This window comes from Apostichopus japonicus, chromosome 3, assembly GCF_037975245.1.
Source record: "Apostichopus japonicus isolate 1M-3 chromosome 3, ASM3797524v1, whole genome shotgun sequence".
NCBI lineage: Eukaryota > Metazoa > Echinodermata > Holothuroidea > Aspidochirotida > Stichopodidae > Apostichopus > Apostichopus japonicus.
This window is the reverse complement of record NC_092563.1, coordinates 23244073-23259536: the sequence shown is the minus strand read 5'-3', so window position 1 is coordinate 23259536 and position 15464 is coordinate 23244073. Positions and strand designations below refer to the sequence as shown.

Here is a 15464-nt window from a genome sequence, read left to right as displayed (position 1 = left end):
TTATAGTCATGTCAAACACATTTATTGAAGGGTTGCTTATCATCATGCCAAACACACACTTTTCTATACACATTTGAATTTTTGACCTTACAGAGGTCAGAGCATAGATGAATCACGCACAATGAAGGCTGAGCTCTTGTTTACAAATCAACATGGAACCTAAGAAAAAGGAAACTTCCATCTGAACAAGTTGGTTGTAATAACTTCACTTCTAATGCATGATATACAACAGATTGCACTCAACAAGGAGAAAGAGAGAGAGGTTTCTCATAACTAATTTATAATCTTCTCAACAAGTGACAACTACAGCATTCCTTGTGCACGTTATCACATCAAACACTTGCTTGCAACTCCACCTTCAAGATTTATGACAGTAATTTTTTATTTGGTCACATAGTCAAGTATCTTTGGGAAAATTAATCAAGAAGTTATCTTCTACCCAAAGAATCGGATGTGAGAGTAGTCATCACCTATCACACCCCATCACTATTGTAACACTGCACAATTGAAAAAAATAATAATAATGATAATCATATTTTTGTCTAGCTTACAACTTGAGATTATGATCAGTCTTCAATCAGTAACATGTCAACTAAATCATAGATATAATCATTCACAACTTTCTTCTTCCTCAAAATATCCTTCATAATGGACCAATAAAAAAATTATCTTTTTCTGACATAAATAGAGCAACTCTAAGAGGAATACACACATTTATAAAAGGATATTTTGAGAAACACTTGGCCAAGGTATCATTTTTTGGTAGAGTACAAATTCCACTTAGACAAACATTTATTTGCGCAGAGTGAGAGACCTCACTTCGAAAAGTATGAACGACTACTTCCTCAAATGTCTCGGTTGCATAGCAACACGTCTAAACCAAGGTGGCCAACAATCTACCCCTTCAATAAATGACTCCTAATTAAGTGCTAGGTCATTACATTACACAAGGAACTTCTTAATTTCATCGTAGAGTACTAGGACAAGAGCACCACCAGTACCACGAAGGACGTTGGAGAAGGCTCCCTTGAAGAAGGCCGAGCCACCTTCAGTCTTTGCGATCTTCCTCCAGCAGTCCAGAGTATTCTTGTAGAGGATGTCTTTCCTGCCAGACTGCATCATCATCCTCCTCCTGACGGTGTCAAATGGATAGGAGATGATGCCCGAGCACGTTGTCACGGTCTGTGCTACCATCCACGAAATAAAGAAGTTACCCCGAATATTGTCAGGCAGCATGCCTTTGGCTGTGTCATAGAACCCGAAGTAAGCTGCACGGTAGATGATGATGCCTTGCACAGAGACGGAGAATCCTCTGTAGAGACCAGACATACCATCAGACTTGTAGATGCTCGTCAGGCAGTGACCGAGACCCTTGAACTGCCGTTCTGCCATGCTCTTGCCGATGTCAGCGGCTAACCTCGTACGGGCAAAATCCAGTGGGTACACAAAGCAGAGGGACGTTGCACCAGCAGCACCACCAGAAGCTAGATTGCCAGCAAAGTAACGCCAGAATTGCTTTTTGTCTACACCACTAAGGAAAATCTGCTTGTATTTGTCCTTGAAAGCAAAGTTGAGCGCCTGGGGGAAAAGAAAGAATGAAAAGCATATATGGTAAATTACTTACTCAAACAAAACCTTTCTTCATAAGCACACTTAGCTTCTGTCTGACATATAGGTTGATGTAAACAGAAGTGGATTCTGTTACTGTGAGCCATTAGATGACATCTACTACATAAAGTATCCAACAAGAATGTTCCCAAACTATGTTCATAAACATGTTTCAGTAAAATACTACACTCCTGCCAACAGCAATCCCTATTTCAGCAAAAACCAAGTAGCATAATAAGTCAAAATATTCGAGAGTTTCCACTACAGTCACTTTAAAAACCAGAAAGCCAATTAGATTTGTGATTCCTTGCTATACAATTTGCTCAAAATTCAAAATAACAATCTGACTATTGTAGAGCATGTGAGTTAAATTTGTCCAAGAATTCAGTGAGAACCAGAAGAGATCAACAACTCCTTGTGGACATCAACCATGTCATTCACTCAGGACGAAGAATTTTAATGTAAAGACTTTTAATCCAAAATATTCAATATGCAGTAAGAACAGCCTTCTATGTGAAATACAGACACATTTCACCAATTTTGAGCTAGCAAATCCCTTTAATAATTGTCGAGAGATACATGACATTGTTTATACACTGAAATATTTTTGAGAAATTGGCCAATTTTTCCACCATTTGAGCCGCTTGACCCCTCGAGCCAGTTTGCCCCCATTTGAGATAACCTGTTGACCCCTTGAAGCCCAAGAGGGTGAAAACTGATAAGAAGGTTTAAGTGCACATTTAAAGCAAGAGTATGAATTCTGAAGCAGATTTCATTACCTGGATGCCAGGTTTGTTTGGTTGACAAACCTATAGAGCCCCTTTATAGAACTAAACTGTACTGAATTCGACCAAAATATGTTCACCAAAAGAAAATCATAGCATTAGAGAATTTCACAGATTAATTGTAGCTTTAATTTTGGAGCATCATGTCAACAAGATTTTTTAGACTTTGATGTCTGTTGACCTCATGTGACCTTTGACCTCTTCCAATTTCAATAGGAGTCTTGTTCATACTTGTACCTACAACTGCCGTGTACACAGAAGACTATTTCAGTAGAAGTGCATACTATGCTTGTATATTTCCACACGCTTGTGCATATATCATAAAAGATCAGTTTGCTTACAAAGCTTTAGGACACTTTTGATATAGGTAACCTCACAAGAGTTTATATATACCCAGTATGAATGGATACAAAACGTCAGCAAATTCTTTAAAGAAGAAACTCAATTGTTAGCATTTCATAGTTGAGTAGGTTCATAGCCTACACTACTAAACTACTGTAACATCTGATAATTTATCCTACTTTCTACGACAATTCACATTTAATAGAATCTTCTACAATCATAACAAATGTAAGCCTTCTTCAACACACACAAAGAAGTTTTCCAAAGAGTGAGTTCAGTTTAGAATGGATTTGCCTGAATGGTAATATACACATCTCACAGAGTGTTTGGTTACCTCTATTATCACATATGCACAACATCCATCCTGATGTGTTTTCCCGATTCAGCCACAATAGCCAATGCAAATGTGGTCACAGACTATGTAACATTATCTTGGCAATTAGTTTGTCTCTTACAGAAGATATTTGGGCCGCTAATTGCCCAAAAACTCCCACATACAGACTCTTCAAAAGATATAAAACAATAAAGCCATTCAAAGAAAGTCCAATGACACAACGGCCATAGTCTTTCAACCACAATCGTCTTATTTGTGGTGAAGTTCTATAATACTCACTTGTGTGGGAAAGTATCTGATCACATTGGCCAAGTTTCCTCTCCATAGTGAGAAGAATCCCTGTTCCTTGGTCACTCGGGAGAAGCAATCAACGATGCCTTTGTATTGCATTTCTTTGGTGATCTGTTTGGATGCATGTTGGACCTAAATTGGAAAAGAATACAGGGAAACAAATTATAATGATGCCCACTTGTACACCTTCATTGCACACGTTTGGATTTGGATGATTGAATGCTTGGTGAAAGTGGTTTTGACAAATCAACTTCAGACGCCAAAACGAATTGCTTGTCTTTCGTACCTCGATCACTCATCTCACATCAATCACTTCCAGGGCTGAAATTTACTGACTGGTGAGCTGAGTGATATGACCTGCAAAAGTGGTTACATACTTCAACAAGTTCACTTGCAAATAGATTCTCTGAACTAATACTGTAAATCTTGCCAATGGTCTTGTACACACTCTATATGAAGCATCTCCCCATCCCATAAACAGTAACATGACTGATAAATGCCCTAAACAGTTTATGCAAATACCCTTGCCCTTCCCCCCCCATGTTCAAAAGAAAACAATCCCCCATTTTCTCTATCACGTTACTTTTGGCATCCTAAGTTTTCTAAAAAAGTATGCTATTTGTTAACACAGTTACTGTAGTTTGATCTTGATCGTACTAAGGTGGCAACACACTTTTTCACACAATTTAGGCCGAAGTGACCAATATGAACAAGCTTTCTACAGATCTGATGCATTTGTTTATTCTGTTATTCAGTTAACACAACGGAAGAAAGAACTCTATGTTAAATCATTTTGATGAGGTTTCAACAGAAACTCAAGCAGTTATTATGAGCTTTATGAAATTTTTTAATTGTACTTCACACATATTAATGGTAATTTATGAGAGTAAGATCTGAGCCACCATTGCACATATACAGTATGCTTCTTATTGGGTGGGTTGGAGCATTCACATTAGACAACTTTCTAAACCTGGGTAATAAGACAGCTGATGTTTTGCGGAAAGTCAGAAACAGCAGAGGTAAAATTTGTCCCATGATAACATTATCAAGTATACAATGTTTATCATACAAGTTTCCAGCAAGGTTTTCATTGTAGAAGTGAACAGTGTAAACTGGTACAACCCCATGGTGAGTCATAGTCCACTCAAAACTGGAAATAACTGAATCATTTTGGAAATTCTATAAAAATTGGAAATTCAGGCATTTAGTTTGTGCCTTTCTAAACAGTGCATATGTAGCAAAAAGCTTCCCAAAAAAAGTTACTAAGAAGGGAGCTGTTATAACGCACAGCTCTCATGACTATCGTACGTACTTACTTTGTTCATCAAATCTAACACTTCCACAGGATCTGACAACTTCCCTTTCACCTCAAAGTGACCTACAACTGCTCATTTAACAATGATTCATGCTTATTGTGCCTAGCTTGAAAATTACTGTTCAGGTGAACTTTTAATATCAGTATTAATTTGGTATTATATGAGACTAACTCATCCATCATCTTTGGTCTATGATCTAAAGATAAAGCTGTTGTGAACAGCATTCCCAAGCAGCAAAGAAAAATCATAATCTATAAGGGCAATCTCACAGATTTAATGTTCCTTTTTCACACAAAAAGGAAGATTTGATCAAGCCTAAATATGACAGCACTGAGCAACACATGCTTCATTTTATTTCCTCATTATTTTGATGTAACTTTCTGTTATGTAGGCTAGCTGACTTTTGGAAACGCTGAACTAAAAATAATGAAACAACTCGAAACTAAAACGTTATTCAATATTTTTCTACATGAACTAACATGTATTCAATATTTCTACCCAAGTAGACAAACCAAATCCAAGCAAGTCAGGTATCTTTATTTTGTTGCAAACTAACTTCCCGTAAAGATTACCATACATAATACACACTGTGACAGATAACCAGTTGAGTTAGTTCATGCAAGAGCTTATGGTTACTTAGCCTATTGGTACTTGCCTCGTACTTATTCTACGTTAGTACACTAAGCCTAACATATGAATTCCACGTGTGGATTTACATGCACAGAACTGAAGACATTATCGGTTAATTTTCAGTGATCTCACACACCTGAAGAAGCAATTTCACTCTCTCGATTGGTGCTACAGCTGTTTTAGATATAGCTGCTGCAACTCCACCGGCTGCAAGATCCTTGGCAAAGGAAATTGCTCCTTCTTTTGAAAAGGCGGTCGTCATTTTGCGTGGCGTTGGTATTGGTGCTACAAACGTAAAGAAAATTCCACTGACAGATTCAGTGTGCGACACTACAGTTAGCTGCAGAGATGGTCCTACGACCGGTTTGTAGTATAATACGTACGTATGTGAAGCCGGTGACGTAAACCGGTTACCTATTCCTACGCGCGTGATTAACCAGGACATGGTGTAGAACGGGCGTAACAATATCGATTGTTCACGATACCTACTAATTTTGTATAAGTATTTTCATTCATCTGCTGGGTCAAAATGAAGAATTATTGAGTTTATTCTTTAATAACTATATAAATTTGCCGTCCTAAGCAAATATTAAAGCCCCAAATCTGACTTTAAGGCTATCAAACTCCAAACAAAATATAACGGTTATTGATTAAAAAATGCCATTGGCTCTACGGCACTTATTAGCATAAGGGTAAACTGTCTGATCGCATTCCTCCGCAATTAAAAAAGTAAACGCGGAAGCCATGCAATTTGATGACCAAAATTGCAACGGTTTTACGTAAAAGCTACATAAATACGGCCTTAAATATTTTTCTTCAATCTCCGGTACTACGTTGAGTAATCCACTTGATCTCCGTTAGTTTAGTCTTATATGTTCAAGAGTGATTTATAATGGTAAGTTACGTCAGCTGACGTCATATGTTGAACGGCCTTTTCCTAATCAATACGATGGGACTACGGGTAAATAGAAGAGACATCATTTTGACGACATACACACATTGGAAACGATTACATCTGAAAATTACCCTTTTTTCCTGATTACCATTCTCTCCAATTTAAAATATGAAATATCTCAAAAATTACCGTTTCACCATATACGCTATCCCTGTGAAATTTTCTAAATCTAAAACTATACCGATTCGCATTTTCCTGTCATGATATTGACAAAACGTCGTAAAATCTGACTAAAACTTCAATTGTGTTCTGGCAGACGTATTGTGTTAATTAAGCGTTGTAAAACCGTAAAGTGGTGAAATCTAAATCTTACCGTTATGTACACTTGTTACTATGTGTAAAAGTAAGTTGGCCTGACGTTTCGATCCTAGCAGAATCTTCTTCAGAGGCTAAAAAAAAAATTTTATCTTGATGAAACTCCAACATATAGAAAAATACTGTTGTGCTCGTTCATTTCTTCTCGTGAAAACATAAAAAAATGTAAAATTAACCGTTACATTTTAACAGTATGTCTCAACATGGCTTTTGTGGAAAAAAGGTTCTTGTCTCACTATTATTCTTCAGTTTATGGAAGATGTAACAAGCTCACTGAAGGCAATAAGTCTGTAGATGTTGTGTTCTTGGATTTCAAGAAGGCCTACGATAAAGTTCCCCACCAGCGTCTTTTACTTATAGGGTGAAGAGTATGGGTGCCAATGGGAATTTACTGTCTAGGGTCGAGAATTTGGCTCGGTAATAGGAAACAGAGGGTGTTAGTCATAGGCTGTGCATTTTCTTGGCAGGACGTTACTAGTGGTGTTCCACAAGGGTTTGTCTTGGGTCCTGTGTTGTTTGTTGCCTATATAAATGACATTGATAGATATATTTTGTGTACAGCCCAGAAGATTTCTCGTGACACCAAACTGTATTCTGAGGTCTCTTCCGAAAGCGATTCTGAGAAATTTCAAATGGATTTGGATAAGGTTTTTTCCTGGTCTCGTGGATAGCAAATGCTTTTTAATATTGATAAACAAGGTGATTCATATTGGTAGTAGTGGGCCTCACCAAAAGTATACTTAAACTCTTAATGGTGAGGAGTTGCAGGAGATATTTGTTGAAAGAGACCTATAGGTATCTACATTGACTCATCTCTGCAACCTTCTAAACATTGTCTCGAAGCTGCTAAAAGAGGTAATAGGGTTTTAGGTATGATCAAGAGGAACTTCAGTTGTCTGAAAGAGGACATAATTGTTCGGCTTTATAAGCAGTTGGTTAGGCCTCATCAGGAGTATGCTGTACAGGCTTGGAACCCATATTCGCTAAGGATAAGGTACTCGAGAAGGTCCAGAGCCTGGCTACTATATGATGATTAGTTCCTTAAGGGTGTTCCTTGTTATAGACGGTTACAGCTGCTGGATCTCACCACACTGGAGCTTAAGAGGTTACGTGGTAACTTGATTCAGGTTTTCAAGATTGTGTATGGTTTGGCCAATTTATCCTTCACTGACTTTTTTATGTTTGCTAATAGCCTAGTAGTTGTACCAGAGGTCATTGTCTTCGACTCCAAAAGTTATAAAGTAGGATTATTATTCGCCATAACTTTTTTTTAATAGGGTTGTGAATGAATGGAAAGGTTTGCCTGAGAAAGTTGTACTTGCAAGTAGTGTGAATGGGTTTAAGAATGCCGCTTTGGAAGAGTACATTAAGCATTGTAATCGGGTCTGAGTGTTTGTGTCTTCATTTTTGCCTCTCCTATAAGGTCCTTGATGGGTTCTTGATTGTCCTTCCTAATCCTTTTTTCTACTAAACTAACTACTGAACTAGTAATGCATACTGCGTTAGTTACAACGTTAAAAACTGAAACTACCGTATTGCAAATCTTGAAATAAAATAATTTCCATATTTTTCACCTAACCTCGCGGTTATAACATGTCTGGAACTCGATCATAATTTTCATATTTTTGACACTTTGGCGAGAAACACTAATAGGCTATACAAAACGGTTACTTCAGATATTAACCGTTTTGCAATGTGCGTGAGTCGTCAAAGTTATGTGTCTTCTACGCTTCCGTAATATGAGGATCTGAACTTTTCTCAGACAGACCGAGTTGCAGATCAAAAGTACTTGTTATGGAACGCTACTAAAATATGCTGATCAACATGATAATATCGTGAAAAAAAAAGGCTTCACGTTGCAGATCTGCCCAAGTAAGGACAAAATGTCAGCTGATGAGCAGCTTATTTCATCTATCATGTTGCTGCTGTAAATGACGTTAATTTGTTGCTCACCTTACACAGTGGCGTCGCCAGACATTTGGAAATGCGTGTGTGGGGAGGGGGGTGGGGGGGAGTGGTCTCAGCAACGGGGTAGGGGAAGTGATGAGCAGTATTTGGGTAATGTTAGCTGTATTTCCAGATTTGGTATCAGCTTCATATCCGCAGAAGTTTGGAGGCAGACGTCAGTACATTTTAGTCAGTATAAGTTGTGTAGGCTTTTCTGCCCATATAAATATATATATATATATATATATATATTGACTTGACATTTTTCATTTTGGGTACCAGAGGAGGGAGTCACGTAAGTTTTGGTGGCCCCGTGCTCCCCCCCCCCCTCACCCACCGATGCCACTGGTGACGCAACGTTCACGATGTTTATGAAAGACTTGCGTCGCCCTTCAAATATTCAAGACGGGGAAAAGACTGCTATCCAAGTTAAACAATGATGAAGGAATAACAGTGTTGCCGCCGAGACCTGTCAACCAGACCAGACCGTTAGAGCGGGGTGCTGGCAAATTATAAGAGACAAACCGGAATAAAATAATAATCAGACAGTTATTTTTACGACGCTTAATCGTCCACAAATGTGGGAGAATCCCGCAAGGGCTAACTATTTCAACCTTTACGTCAGGAGGCCTGCGATTAAACACTTTAACTCAACTTTGGAATCTTTTCAACTTTAGAAAGTCATTTCAGATGGGAAAACCGTAGATTGCTCTTAGTTAAAGAAAATAATAAATAAAAATAAAACACCCACCTTACTATGACCCGCCCAGGGATCGAACCCCTGACCTCTCGATTGCTAAGTCTAATTGCTTCAAATGCCACTGCCTTTATCCACTCGGCCACAGCACCGGTAAAATACGTAGTATTAATGAAACCTTCAGAAAGAGGACCTTGTTGTTCATTGTCCTGCGCGCCTGATCTGCAGGTTCTCCACGCAACTGGTTTTCACCGAGTAGAAAGTACCAGTCTAAGTAACCCCCCTTGTTTTGGGGTTGGGGTGGGGTGCAACTACATAGCATATAGCTAACACCTTATTGGAGTATTTTGGAACTCCCGAGAATCTGATACAGTAAAAGACCTTCCACCTATTTTTTTCGAGTACGAGTACCGAGTTGTGATTCATAATTTGTTAACACTTACACAGGCAAAAAGATAACCTCGACAACACACAGAATTAATATTCATTATTGCTTTTTAATTATCTGAGCCGTAACGTAAAATGGAGAAAATATCCAGTGTAGGTTTCCTTAAAACCGAAACTTTTCTCTTTATTTTAGTGTGAGTGTGGAAGGAAAGTCCTGTATTGAATATAAAGTGATCAGGACGGATTCTGTACTGTGTTACGGAGATGCAAAGAAACAAGTTATTTGCAGAGATGGAAAATACAGCACAGTCAAAATACTGAAATACATGCAAAGTCTTTTCTGTGTTGATGGTAGACGTTAGTGCGCCACCATTTCATTAGCCTCTGCTTGTGAAACGTCCTTACACCAAATTAAATTTACTATATAACAACTAATTAATAAATTTAACGTATCATCAACATTTCGTCGTCGGACACTTTCATCTTAGTATTTGGAAATGATTAATTTCATAATTATCCCGATTGACTTCACTATTCCATTTAAATGAAAATTTATAGCTACCAAAGTAATTTGTTATGATGAGATGTTAGTATCGAATATATTCTAAACGTCCACCGAAACCAACTCAAAACGCTGCTTAAAAATAAGACACGACTTCCTGTATACAGCGATTCTCAAAGAGGCTTGAATCATAAGTACCACTGCATGTAGCGTGCACCCAATTCCCCCCAGAAATGTTTTTCCGATGGGAACATATGTCAGTTTGGCAGGAAATCATATTAATACTGCAGAGGGAAAGCAGCTGTAGGCAGGCCTGACAAGTGGGTATGGTGGGTGGAGGGGTTAGAGGGGGGGGGGGGGTAGAGGGGGTGGGGTACAACCCCAGGGTCAATAAGGGGACCATGGAAATATGTGGCAAAGAAATGTGTATTCTTATTTTCATAATCGACTGAAGGAAAAATTGAAAGTGCCCAAGAAAAGTGGCACCAGTGATATAATTGTCTTTGGAATCTGACCTTGCTCTTGATGCCTCTGGGTGGATGGGGTGGGGAAGGGGTGGGGGAAGGGGCAGACTGCATTCATGTCTTCAAGCAATATCGCTGACAAACTGAGTAACATCACATGTTAGTACTTTACAACCTCACAACACAGTACCAGATTATTTATCACTCTGCTTACGCCTTGTTTTCTGCCGAGAGATATCGATGCCCATTAAATTGTTTTCAAGATGACACAATGATGAGCAAAAATCTGTACTGAACAGATTGCTTCTCAATGGAATGGGCAGGAGGGGGGTATTAATTGGCAAAGAAAATGAGTGGAGGGGTGGGGAGGAGAACGTACAGAGGAGGAGGAAGGCCACTTTAGAGGCAGGAGAAAGTTTTAAAAGATTTAAAAAATTATACCACAAATGAGAAAATTTAAACATGTTGAACTATATATTGACATGTGTTCTTATTTCTGCAATATAGTAATACATCCAATGTAACAGAGACTAAAGAAACTCAGAGCCAGTAAGATGTTCCACTTTCAAGTTTTGAGCAAAAAAAGGTTCATTAATAATTATAAGACATGTATAAATATTCATGAATTTCCTCACGACACTTTATGAGGGTGGATGTATCATGTATGTGTATCACTCAAATTATCCACACCCTTGCTAGGAAATGTACACAGGAAATGTTCTTGTTTCTGAAGGACATATACCAAGGAAGTGTGTTCTTTATATCTGATATACCTTTAAATTTACACCCTAACTGTGATGATGATAAGTTGTGTGTATGTTATTAATGTGTGAGCCTTAGAGCATGACATATCATGAATATTCATTTTTACCTCAACCTCTCATTTAATACAAATGATTGAAATATTGACTTTGATATTTTTAAGTTCTACAATCTTTGACATCTGTTTTAACTTATTTGGCAGATTAAAAGCTACAAGAGACTTTTTTAGAAGAAATTATTCCAAACATTTTATATTCTCAAATATAATTGCCTGCAGGCAAAGCTAAGTGTTTTATCTGCTAATTTTCCTTTCATGTTAAGATGTCTACGAGACCATCCTGTTTAAATAGAACACATAGCAAAATACTTCATGAATATGCATCACTGGAGACTTTACCATCATTTTATGAATATGCATTCTCATCGTACACATCTCCCTTACACCTTTAAATGAACATATACCATTCAAGCAGAATGAGAAGCTCAATCGTTATGCTATAAAAAAAAATTGAGAGATTTGAATAAAAACAAACTTCACAGAAAAAATTAAATCAAAACTGAATGATGAAGGAAAGGGTGATGAGGGGAAGACTTAATTGATGTAAAAACCCAACATTCAGAAGCTAACTGCTTATGGCACCTGAACTATGTAAACATTTGTCAAGTAACATCAAAAGGCCAATTTTGCTCAAACAATGAGAAAAGCTTATTTTGCCTTATACTTTCACCTGAACATTATTCCAGTTGGCTTAGAGTGTTCCAAGGGGATAAATGGGGTAAAGTTTCCTATTTCTTCTTTTGTTTGAGGAGGAGGGGGTTGAATTATTTTAAGCATGAATCTCTTGCTTCTAGTTTTAAGTTATTAAGAAAGGGAGGATGAGTAAACTTCTTAGGCAGGATAGACAACAAGACGAGATCCATAAATTCTTCTTCACAACGCAAATTGGGATTCACAAGCAATGAGATTACAAGCAATAAGATTCACATTTTATGATTAAAATCAAGAGGAAAGTGACATTAACACTTTTATCCCTTGTGAAATTAAAGGGGGATATTGATTCAAATTGATACAAAGACACACCAACAACTTTTTGTCTGTTCGTTTTGTGTTTTATGCATGAATAACTCACTGGTAAAGATGGTACTGTTGCTATTTCTGGACCATTAAATTATGTATTTCACAGACCTCTACATTTATTAATTTAATCATTCACATAGATGTAGAATATCTTCAGACTAAGAGCCAACCAAAACTGGAAATCAGCAAATTATGTTAAAAAAAATCCTATTTTTGGTACTTGTCTAGTGTAAATGCAATTCAGCTTTGACGAATAAAACAATAGCATTACATTGTAAAGGAGCTAAATTAAGATATCACATAGAAATGTATACAATAATCATGATTTAATCAGAGGTTATACTTTATAAGTTATCCAGAAAATACAGCAGCAAAATTCAGACATCATATTAATAAAAATGACTTACTTCAAAATTGTTCCTTAATTCTAAACTGTATTTATGAAATATTAATAGAGTTAACAACTTGAAAACTGCCACAATTACCTAAAATACTTGACCAATCAAAGGAGGGTGGAGACAGCTGAAGAGAGATCTAATCTATTACTTGAATCGATTAACACCGCATCAGGAATGACAAAGTTTAGCCGTAAATTTCAAAACTCTGCAAATGAAAACCTAAAACATTATGCTCAAAATTTCTGGGAACAAAATTTCCTGCATTTGACTTGACATGTAAATGACCAGATATATTACAGGCAGACAAAGGGTTTAAACAACATTGATTTGCTGTTTTTTTGCCCAAGAGGTATCGCAGTTACTTGTGAAAATTACATGATTGGGTCAGGTTTGTAACACTAAGTCACAAAAACCGATACAAATTGAGGCTTTAACAAAACCATTATATTCATCAACTTTATAGTCATCAACTTTATAATTTCCAAAAAAAAAAAAAAATTCCATAGCAAGAAGAATTTTGACAGGAATTCCCTTGGTACAATCAAAATTAGTAATCTCTTACCACGACCATTGATGTTTGACAAGGGGTTCTTTTGATAGCCTATATGGAGCATGAAAATAAAATAATCTCTGTACTGATAAAATGATGGTCTGTAACGTGTACTGTTGCCCATCAAACTATTCATGAATATTTGTTGTTACTGCCTTTCTATCGATTTTCCTCCAACAAAATTAAATATATATCAGAAACAGATCTTCTTTAGCGTTTGTCTTTCGTAAACTATTTCTCTGTTTGTTTGTTTTAAAGTACCTGGGCAGAATAGCAATGAAAAAAATTAAATGAGTGGCTTTTAATAAATAACCTTTCCTGAAGCCAAAACCTCATCCACAAATGTTGGAATACTTCGCAAGATTCAAAATGATTTTTTCTTATGTGATCGAAAATTGAAACCTCTTTGAAAAGATAGTGCCTCTTTAAGTTCTACTTTTGCTGACAATGGGCAAATGAAAAAAGTCCTCATCACATAGCAAAGAGGTTATCTTGCATTCCGGAGAAACGGAGAAAGGACGACTGGGCTTTGCATTCCAGATCAGCCAACTCTGACACGGCGGGCGCTAGTATATCAGCGTGACCTTTGTACGACGACCCTGTAACAGAATGCAGAGTAGACGACAGAAGCAGTATTAAAATATTGGCAAAAACAGATTTTACATAAATGTAAATAACTTTCAAATTCTGCTCAGTACTTATTGCTCAGAGACTTTACTGATACGACTAGCTCATGCACGGCGGAAAATATCAGATGCGAAGATAGAGATGAATAAGATAAATGAACCTGGAACAAAGTTATTATATTACTGACATAGTATTGCACAGATGCAGTCTATGGGAGGGGAGAGAGGAAGGGGAATATGGGGTCGTTGAGGGACAAGGAAGTACAACAATGACTGGTATTCATATTTGTACATTAAAATGTTCAACTACTGTTATTTTGGTTCAGTATCAATGCCCTTCTCCTCTACTAGCCTTTATCAAACATGAATAGAAAATCAATGACATTTGAAAATTGGGACAAGAAGCCATAATATAAAACAAAATCATTGTATAAAGTGAAGATGGAACTAAATGCTAGCCAGCAATATATTCTATAGTATAATGTCACCAAAACTTTCTGTAAGTCAAAACTTTCATGTAGTAGCGGGAGAGGAGTGGGGTGGGGGCAGAGGGAGGGGGTGGGGGGGGAGAGGGAGGGAGGGGAGGTTGTCTATGTGAGTATAAAACTAAAAGGACAAGGGAGAGAATTGGTTACTTAACAAAACTAATTATTTGAAAAGTTTCTTGTAACCTTAAACCCAGTGACTCATTCCACCTTTACTAAATACGAAATGCACAGAAGTCCTTTGATGTGACAAAAAAAATCTTTCTTCCTTACCTGTAAGCTTTCTTCTTTCACCGTAAACAACTTTCCCATCAAATTCATTGACCGGCACTTTCATCTCCGGACCGATTTGGTCGATGGTTATACCGAGATGCTCTTCGATATCTCCCAAGTACTGCCAATGACAAAAACAGATGACGGTCACTTAACATGGGCTGAGAATGTTTTCTCTTGCATGTTCTGTGTGAAAGTTCTTGTGTTGTCAGCTATGACATAATAATGACCTAATGATGACTTAATGACTATTGTCTGAGTATTGTTGTCTACTGCTTCTCTATTTGTTGATGGTCCATCTAATATTAACTATCAGCAGAAGTCACCGGGAATTTTGACATTTTAAAAATGAAAAAGAATAAGAAACTGTTAATAAATGTAAATAAATTGTTGTTAATTCACCTTACGCCGCGAATCGTTTATAAAATACAAATCGAGGAGCTATAGACTTATTGTGACTCGCTAAGATTTTAAAATTTTAGATTTCAAAATGGGGCACTTGACTCTGCTATTACACCTACTAAAAAACACAAACAACCTTGCTTAAGGTCCCTCTCAACTCCTCAAGCAGCGTGCTTTGAAGAGATTTAAAAAAAATGTAACCTTTAATTGGAAAAAGTTCTGCTTTAACCATTATTGAACTTTGTCCATTGTTGTTATCATTAATTCAATCAATTATTGCTTTACAATGGTACTGTCACAGCATCTTTTGACCAAGA

The 15464-nt window shown here is 37.2% G+C and overlaps 2 protein-coding genes across 3 annotated transcripts in view; both read right to left on the bottom strand.

The window, feature by feature from the left end:
- On the bottom strand, positions 1-5766 carry LOC139965527 (ADP/ATP translocase 2-like). Its single transcript, XM_071967966.1, has 3 exons — positions 5443-5766; positions 3349-3492; positions 1-1578 (listed from the first exon to the last, which is right to left on the bottom strand). Exons 1-3 carry the CDS (start codon positions 5749-5751, stop codon positions 943-945), a joined length of 1089 nt encoding a protein of 362 aa, XP_071824067.1. The 5' UTR covers positions 5752-5766; the 3' UTR covers positions 1-942.
- Positions 5767-11043: 5277 nt separating this feature from the next.
- LOC139965523 (ATP-dependent RNA helicase DDX1-like) overlaps positions 11044-15464 on the bottom strand; it is an 81621-nt gene continuing 77200 nt past the window's right edge. For both annotated transcript variants that reach the window (XM_071967960.1, XM_071967961.1), the window contains 2 exons: positions 14746-14866; positions 11044-13960 (listed from right to left, as the gene is read on the bottom strand). In XM_071967960.1, coding sequence (XP_071824061.1) covers positions 13833-13960; positions 14746-14866 — 249 coding nt within the window. In that variant the 3' untranslated portion in view covers positions 11044-13832. The remainder of the gene's footprint in view (positions 13961-14745; positions 14867-15464) is intronic.

Bases quoted from the DNA above. Each gene is read 5' to 3' on its own strand.
- LOC139965527 (XM_071967966.1), bottom strand. From the start codon at position 5,751: ATGTCCTGGTTAATCACGCGCGTAGGAATAGGTAACCGGTTTACGTCA. The intron at 3,493-5,442 runs GTGTGTGAGATC...TTTCCAATTTAG, and splicing joins GAGTGAAATTGCTTCTTCAG to GTCCAACATGCATCCAAACA. The intron at 1,579-3,348 runs GTGAGTATTATA...CTTTTCCCCCAG, and splicing joins TCAGATACTTTCCCACACAA to GCGCTCAACTTTGCTTTCAA.